General features: G+C 46.4%; 1 protein-coding gene across 1 annotated transcript in view; it reads right to left on the minus strand.

Moving 5' to 3' along the window:
- Positions 1-7,292, minus strand: part of GLDC (glycine decarboxylase) — a 192,215-nt gene extending 184,923 nt beyond the window's left edge. Inside the window, exons 1-2 of the mRNA XM_029614128.1 lie at positions 6,932-7,292; positions 3,660-3,738 (exon numbers count right to left, since the gene is read on the minus strand). Coding sequence (XP_029469988.1) covers positions 3,660-3,738; positions 6,932-7,255 — 403 coding nt within the window. The 5' untranslated portion in view covers positions 7,256-7,292. The remainder of the gene's footprint in view (positions 1-3,659; positions 3,739-6,931) is intronic.
- Positions 7,293-8,996: the final 1,704 nt, after the last annotated feature.

Below are 8,996 nucleotides of genomic sequence, written 5' to 3' on the forward strand. Positions count from 1 at the left end.
ACTTCCAACCGTCCAAGTTCTTTGCACTGTCCTTGACCGTTCAATTTAGAATAGTTTAAGCAAGATTTTAGCAAAGCTATTAGCGTACAGAGGCAGCTGCTGATCTCCCTTAAATATGAAAGCAGGGGCGGTGGAATGCCTTTTTGGATGAGGGAGAGGCCACCAAGCTTAGTGCCTAGCTCCACCTTAACTCCACCCCCACGGTCAATTGTTTACAGTTAGTCATTCTTAGTTACATTCTTTGCATAAATCAGAGTATAATTATTCATTCACCCACCAACCAATAAAATGCTTGATGCTAGGAAACCACTGGGATCTTTCTGCCTGCAGGCAGGGATGGCCTGCCCCTGAGGAAAAACAGCATTACTAACAGAAATATCAGCCCTAAGACTATTCTGTACCCTGTATGGGGATAGAGAAGATCAGGTATCAAGAGACGTAATCAGAAACCAAGAAAACACAGCCTAAAGATACTGAGACAGTTCTAATTTTTTCTGCACCACTCGCCTGATTAAAAAAAAAACCCACCCAAGCTCACCTCGATGTGCTGCCCTAGCATTTGTCCCCTGGGGAAAATGGGAGATAGGTGAATGGTGAAGGCTGGTATATAGTGAACTCTCAGGGTCGGTGCCCTAGATGAATCTTACAGCCTTGCACTCCCACCTGCCCTCACACACAATTATGCATTTATAATAGACTTTACATGAAAGGATAGTCAAAGTACAGCCTTCTGAGGTAAAAGTACTGCTGTAGTGCCAATGAAGAAGCCCTGCGAAAAAACACTTGAAACCCATATGGTATTAGGCCTATTGTAAAGTGGGCTGGGTTTGGTCTCAAAGGCATAAGTAAACTGATCCACAATTACAATATGGTAAACCTTCCATACCAAAACAGCAGTGTCAGCATTCAAACAGTTAGAACTGTACCTATGAAAAGGCAACACTGCAAATATTACTCCAGGCTCTAAAACACCAGTACACCTCCTATTAGGCAAGCAGAACAAGTCAGACTGTTATAGATCCCTCTACAGCAATTGCACACTAGCAGAATCCCTCACCTCAGTCCTACATGCAAAACACAGACAGACCCTCACCACATACAGAACAGAGAGAGACCATAAAATATAAACTGAACTGGAAACCACAGCAAGCCAGATTGTTTTTCACTGTTGCACTGCAAACCACCACCATTCTTCATAAAATATCAAATACAATAAGATAGAAAACATCATAAAATGAAAGCAGTAAGAATAAATATTTCAAAACAGCTGAGAAGTAGAACATTCTATAATTAGGCTAAAAAATGATTAAAGAGTTCCTGAACATCAATAAAAAAAATGTCAACACACCCAATAATTAAAACTAATAAGGGTAAAAACCAACCCCCACTCTCCATACTTGGGAACTTTTGATTTCCATTTGCCCTGAGATGGTTCTGGATTAGTGGGGTGAGGGGACCCAGACTTTGTCCTCTCTCTCTCATATGCACCTATATTCACTCATGCGCACAACGCACACTCTTCCCCTCCGCCGCACACACAAGTAGCAGCAGCCCACAGAGCTCTTTCCTCCTGGGGGCACCGACAGATACTGCTCCCGCTCCTTCAGCCCGCAGCGATTGCACCTCCTCCTTCCCACCCTCACAGGTCCAGGTGACAGCTTCTTCTTCCGGGCCCATATGGGAGGGAAGTAGTCACAATTGTTGCAATCTTGCCACTGCTGTGCCACCCTAAAAACTGCCTACTGCTGCCACTGGCCACAACCTCTCTCCCACTCACCTCACCCAAACAATGTCGCTCTCTACGTCCAGCCCGTTCCCTTTTACTTCCCTCCCCTCATGGATCCTCTTCCCACCCATGAAGGGGGGGGGGGGGGGAAGAGGGCGAGCCCTGTGAGCGAATCACTTTCCCATTCCTCCGTAAGTAGAAGGAGAGCAGGAGGAGGGAGGAGTCATTGCCAGCAACAGCCCGAATTTTGGGGGGGGGGGGCATAGCCCCTGTGGGTCCTTTCCCGCCCCCCCGTTCTGATGCCTATAGATGAAAGATAGGTATAAGGTGAAGCAGCAGTGGGAAGGAAGAGAGTAATACTGCTCTTATAACACTGCATATATGCGATTCTGCCCATTATGCCACAAAAAAAGTTTTGGATACATGTAGTAATTAAATAAATAACCATCTCAGTGGAGATGGTATAGAAAGACAGTACTGGAATTCAGAAAGGCATGCAATGAACACAAAGGATCCCTAGGGTGGTAATAAAGCACTGGGATAACATGCACAGAGAGGCAGTTACAAATCTAAACAAAACGTAGAGTTAATCTGCAGCTACAACCCCCAAAAGAAACCTTGCTGAGCAGACTTGATAGCCCATTTGTCCCCGTCATCAATTTACTATGTTAAAATACCCTACCTGGGGAAAAAAATAGTTCTCTACTCTCCTTCTGTACTTGGATACAGATATTTCTTGGTTAATACAGTCACTAGCTCAGACACGGCCATTATAACAAAAGAAGAAAAAATCTAATGCTGTTATAGGACAAAATTCTCCCACTTTCTATCTCTTATGGATTAAAAATCATAGGAAGAGAAGCAGGCCGAACCTCCGACGAGGTGCAGCAGCCCCTGGTGGACTAAGTGACTGCTCTCAGTCAGCTGCCCCCTCCATCCCTGCTGTTAAGACAGTGTCATCTCAAACTAACCAGACAGAACTGGCCATCAACCTCAGAAGCTGCAGTCTAAAGTTCACACTGGAAAGGCGTGAGCTATATTATATTATAAATTACGTGCAGGAAATCAGCTGCCTTTTTATGTCTTATTGGTTAAAGTGTAACCTGCAAGTAATTTAAAAATAAAAAAAAAAGGAAGGAGAACCTGAATCTGCAGCTGCTGCCAGACCTGAGAAATTCCTCTGCGCTATGACAGGCACGCGAGTAGATAGGCAGGTCAGGACTGCTAACGACACTCATTTCCTCCCCCTTCCCCCTCCCAGGAATATGTAGACTCACCAATACTGTCCCCTAAAGCTTACAATATGAAGTAAGATTCTTTGGTACACAATATATAAGGACCTTTGCTTTCAATTCATATTTTATTTTTCCTGGGAATTTCATTATCATACCAAAAAAAAAAAAAAGTGGAATAATGACTTAACACACAGGAGAAAAGTCAGTGGAAAAATCAGTTCCACATTTTTTTTTGTATAAAAATTGAAATTCAGAGGAAAAAGTAAAATAAACTGAAAATGAAGTTCCTTAATATTCCACGATGAGGGGCCTCTGAACACAAAAAGGACAGACAGTTGGATAATCAGCTTTTGTTCTCTGAAAAGCACAAATTAAAAAGGATTCTCGGGATCAAGACAAGCCACCAATATTATTTAAACAGATGGTCAAATTACTCACTAGCAAATTGGTTTCAAATAAGAACTGGTTTCAAACTTGGGCAATCCAGTAACATCCGAGACCAAAACTTAACAAAATAACCAATCACACCTTTGAAAGCTATCTATACACCACACTACATTTAAGAAACCAGGAACAACTGACCTAAGAAGAAGCTTGGTATTTAATCATGCATTTCTCTTTTTTCAGTTCAAAGCTTTTGGCTAGAAAGGAAGTGAGATTTGCTAGCTCCATCGGCTATTATAAAAAGACAAACTTACAGATTTGGTCATCCATTTTCAAGGGTCTCTTCAACCGGATACTGGCAGGAACTGTCTGATCAATCAATTCGTCAATACTCTGAAGATTTACAAAAATAAATAAAAATCACATACATTGAACTTGCATGCACCACAAATCAAATTTTTGAAGTTTACATACTTTAGGAGTCAGACTTCAGGAAACTCCCCACTTCCCAGAGTGGGACGCAGGGGTGGCAGGGTGGTGGGAGAATCGGATGGACACATCAGCATTCACTGGCCCAAGACTAGCCAGCCATGTGCTGGAGAGGGGGTACTAGAGAGCGTCCTTGCTCTCACTGCATTTCAAACGGGGGTGGGGGCCGATGCAAAACAGTACGCTCAGCCGAGCACACTGTTTAATCCGTGATCCACAACCCCTTATGCTTATACTGCTTTTCTGTACATCCTCCGACTTAATATCGAGGTGCTATTAAGTCAGAGGAACCAAAAGGTTTAAAAAAAAAAAGTGCACCGTGGTCAGGTCAGGAAAAGGGACAATTAATGAGCATCTGTTTTCCTAACCCACGGCTGTGCACAGGTTAAAGGGACGCTTGTAAAATTGAGCATCCATTTTCCTAACCTATTGACAGCCACCTCTCCTGGGCACCTGCTGCCAAGGAGGCGTTAGTGGTGCACATTTGTCCCTAGCACCTTCTTGGCAGCACAATCTCATTTAAATATTCAATTTCGGGCCAAGGAGAGGTGCTGAGCATGCGTTAGGAAAGCAGGCGCTCAACACTGAGCACCCATTTTCTGGGTTGATTTATTGCATTGGCTCCAAAGAACACAGAGCTGAACTGAGCTGCTGGGAGCCCCTTAATTGGGGGTCAGCAGCACATCCATCCCCGCAACCTGCATTCACAGGACGATGCAATAAAATGCACCCATCTTAGCGCACAGCTTTACTCGAGGTTGGTTGTGCAAGACTAGTGCCCGATGCAGTGAGATTTGGCGCATCTAAAACACACGCCCAAAAAATGCATACCCGATAGCACCCATCTATCAATGTAAATTCCATGCAGGCGAGGACATTAGCTATTACCACCTGATGCAGGAAAGCACACCCAATGCACACCTTTTAACGTGGGGAATTTAACTCCAGCTCCAGAGATGGAGTAAAGTTAACTCCCAGTCAAGGGCTCACGAGAAACATTAAAAAATATAGTCCTCAGTGTTGTGATAAATGTGTCCTCCTTATCATCCTGACTTTTGTTTACTATCTGTGGTGGAAAAAAAGATATATCCATTGATTTGATGAAAAAGCATCACTTACGGCTACACAGTTTAGATGCCTGTAACAATGGGCACCAGATTTAATAAAATTACCAAAAAGAAGCCCAATGAAACATGATCTATTGGGGCCAAAGCAATGAAGTGCACTCGGCCTAGCGCACAGGTTAACCCACAGTTGGACGCGCATTTTGGATGCATTAGACTAACACCTGATGCAATAAGGAGATTAAGAGTCTAAGACGTCCAAATGCATAGCTAACAGCGCTCATCACATGTAAATGTCATGTAGATGAGGCTATTACTTATTACTCTGATGCAAAATAAATAAATAACCGGTCAATCAACACACCCTTTTTAACATGGCAAATTTAACGCCAGCCCCAGAGCCGATGTTAAGTCATACCTTAAGACAAGAGAACATGAAAAAATAAAAAAGGAACCACTGGTCTCCGTGGTTCCTACCACTTAGTATTGATGCGATACTGTGTTCTACTGCTTGCAGTGCTTAAAATCAGGGGGGAAATGTAAGGGCTCAATTACAAAAAAAACCCCAAAACTTTCTGGGTACACAGTCAAGCCGAATGCACTGTTACCCCGCATGTTTTCCACACGCTATTATTACCCCTTATACAGTAAGGGTTAATAGCGCGTCGAAAACGAACGTCCAACCCCACCCCCCAAAACTAATAGCGTGTTCAACATGCAAATGCATGTTGATGAGCCTATTAGTCCCGCGCGACACAAAGTAAAATGTGCAGCCAAGCTGCACATTTTACTCTCAGAAATTAACGCCTGCCCAAAGGCAGGCGTTAATTTCGGCCGGCACCAGGAAAGTGCACAGAAAAGCAGAAAAAACTGCTTTTCTGTGCACCCTCCGCCTTAATATCATAGCGATATTAAGTAAGAGGCCCCAAAAATAAAAAATCTGCTCATGGCCTGCAGGTTGGAAAACGAACACTCAATTTTGCCAGAGTATGTTCCGAACCCATGGCTGTCAGTGGGTTCGACAACCGACGCTGGTAAAATTAAGCGTCGGCTGTCAAACCCGCTGACAGCAGTCGCTTCCGCCAATAAGGAGGCACCAGGGATGCACTAGTGTCCCTAGCGCCTCCTTATTAGCACGGGCCCTCATTTGCATACTGAATCACACACCCAGGAGAGTGGGCGCTCACCTCAGAGCACCGGCTCTCCCGCACGGTTTACTGAATCGGCCTGTATATGCACACTGCAGGCGAGCATGCATATTGCATATGAAAGATATCTGCCGCGGGATAAAACTCGTGTTGAGCACCCATTTTCCTGGTCCACACACAGCCCCATCTCCCAGGTGCACGATACTTTTGAGTTCTAAGGATGCACAATTTTAGCCGAGACCGTCCTTTTTAACACAGCAGCTCATTAAAATATAGCTTGGCGGGCCCAGGAGAGTGGATATGCGCGAGTTGAAAAAACGAGCGCCCAGATTGGATGCACGTTTTTTTACGTGCATATTGCATCGGCCTGATTGAGCATCCCTTGCTGTATTGATCGCTGGGTGCAATAAACTCTTTTGAGTGTTTCAGATATACAATTCCTCCTTTAATGCGCCCTTTTTTAAGCGGCCCCGATTTCCCTCTCATTTAAACACTGCATCGGGCGCACAGGAGATGTGGCTGCATGCGAATTAGGACAAGGGGCGCTCAGCAAATTCCTGCACCGGTCCCTCAGAGCCGGAACAAAGGGCTCCTGGCCACAACTCCTCAAGTCGACGCCTGCCATATACCCACATCCCGATCGCCAGGGATGCACAGAGCGCAGCAATGTTTCACGAAATCCATTTAAATCTGCAAAAAAAAAAAGTTTCGCAAGCAGACTCCCGCACCCTTACCAAAATAAATAGCGCTCACGGAAGCGACCTCCCCCGTTCAGAAATACGTGATCGCCGGAAGAGAAAACAGTGGAGTACGTGATGGTGGGGTACAGGGGCACCAGGGGAAAGTAATGCAGCAGCATCACTTTTGCCCAATCACTCTGCTTACCGCCAGTCCGAGGGTGCGCAGCATCTCCCGCTTCTCCTTGTCTCCGGGTCCGATGTGCCTCTCGGAAAAGTCATCGTGCCGGGGCAACAGCCGCTCGATATACCTCGAGGAGGAGGAGGAGGAGTTGCAGGAAGAAGAGAAGCAGAGGGTCCCAACGGCCGGTCCCGCGACCTCGCTGCAGTTCCTGGCCGCCGTCCGCCACCGGACCCCGCAGGGGCCCTGGAGACCGCAGATGCCCCGGCTTCCCGACAGCTTGCCCGCGCAGGGCGGCCGGTGCCAGGCTCTGCGGGTGGCGAGCCCCCAAGACTTGGCGCAGCGTTGCATGGCGGGGGGGGGGGGGGGGGGGGGGGGTGGTGATGATGATGATGATGATGATGCTCGGTTCCTAGAGAGCGGGGGGGGGGGGCGCGCGCGTTCCTTCCCTCGCTTGCAGAAAAGTAACTAGCGCGCGATCACCTGCTACTTCGCCTTCTAACAGACCTACGGCGCCCGGGACTCCTTATAAACTGCTCGACCAATGGGAATCAGCGGAGATGGGTGACGCGTGAGACAAGCCCCCCAGGAGGCGGCCAATAAGGAGGTCGCCTCACCCTCCCCCCCCCCCTCCGCCGCCAGCTGCACGCTCTGCCTGCTGGTAAACACAGACCGGTTTCACAGCGCGGGGCTGCAAAGAGGGGACGGAAGTCGAAACTTTCTGTCCTTCTAAGACTGGAGATCCCTGCAAGAAGGAGAGACGGCAGAGTTTACCGGGCTAGGGCGAGTGGGAAAACAAACCGCGTCTCTTTGGGGATCAGCCTCCTTTTTTTTTTTTTTCCCCACCTGCCAGAACGGCTTTTCCCAATAGCACTTGTTCAGCAGCTAGATGGGGTTTTTTTGTTGTTGGGTGCACTATTCGCTCTCTCAAGCCTTCCCTCACGGTTTCTGCCTTTTTTTCTTTACACGGGACAAACCCTCAGAGCAGGAGGCAGGGCAAGTCCTGCAGGCCAAGTGAGTCAGCCCTAATAGGCAACAATCGGGGGGCGGATAGCTGAAACCACCCTAAATTCCTGCTCCTTTACCCTCCTTCTCTAACTTTTAAGTTTGGATAGTTTAAACATCCCCTTTCAGCTAGAGAGCCCTCATTGAGCTAGTTTTTATGTAATCCTTGCACTGCTTCGGTTGCTTTCTTCTCTGCACTGCACAGCCTCCTTAGACAGTCCCCCCTTCCTCCCTTTCACACAGACAGGCTGCTTCTGCCCAGACAGCTGGCTGCTTCAACTAATTAAACCATGCTTTCCCCTGCCCTGCTCTGCAAGTAAAGAGCAGAGAGGAGATTTTTTTTTTCTACAAACCCCCCCCCCCTCCTTTTTTTTTTCCCTTTTCTTATCTGTTGTCTCTGGTGTAACCTTCTGAGGAAAGAGGGTCCCTTCCCTTAGGAGGAAAAAAAACGTCCTTGAAGTAAAAGAGGAGGCAAAGAGAGGAGAGAAAGACACAAGAGTGGGTGCCAGTATCCTTTCCTCTCTATGTCATTCATTCTTTCCCTTCCTGAGTTTAGCTCTAGAAGCCTTACATCATTTTAATTTTTACCCCCCACTCCCAGCTTGTTTTTTTGTTAAATTTTTTTTTTTTTTTATCAATGCAGGATCTTGAATTTTAGATACTGAAAAATGGGGCGAGGTCACCTATGGCGGTCTCCGCCCCCTAACAGTTCGAATAGACTGACTGCGGGGCAAGTCTGTGGTTGAGTCATGTGCAGGTTACTGCCGGTTGGTTTGGTTTTTCCTGGAAAGCCCAGACTGTCTTCTTTATTATAGTTTTTTCACACACAATACTCCAGGGAGAGAAGATAGCTACATAAAAACAAAGAAAATCTACAACAGAGGATGAACCCTCCACAGCGCAAGAGTAAGGGTATTAGGGCTCTACACAAACGTTTAGTCCTGTGCCTCCCCCCACACACACACATACACCCACACACACTTTGCCCTGACCCACCCCACACACAATTAAGAATTATGCATTTATAATTTTACATGAAAAAGGACATTCAAAGTACAGTTTTCTAAGGTAAAAATATCACTATCAG

Source organism: Rhinatrema bivittatum, chromosome 1 (assembly GCF_901001135.1).
Source record: "Rhinatrema bivittatum chromosome 1, aRhiBiv1.1, whole genome shotgun sequence".
In the NCBI taxonomy this organism is placed as follows: domain Eukaryota; kingdom Metazoa; phylum Chordata; class Amphibia; order Gymnophiona; family Rhinatrematidae; genus Rhinatrema; species Rhinatrema bivittatum.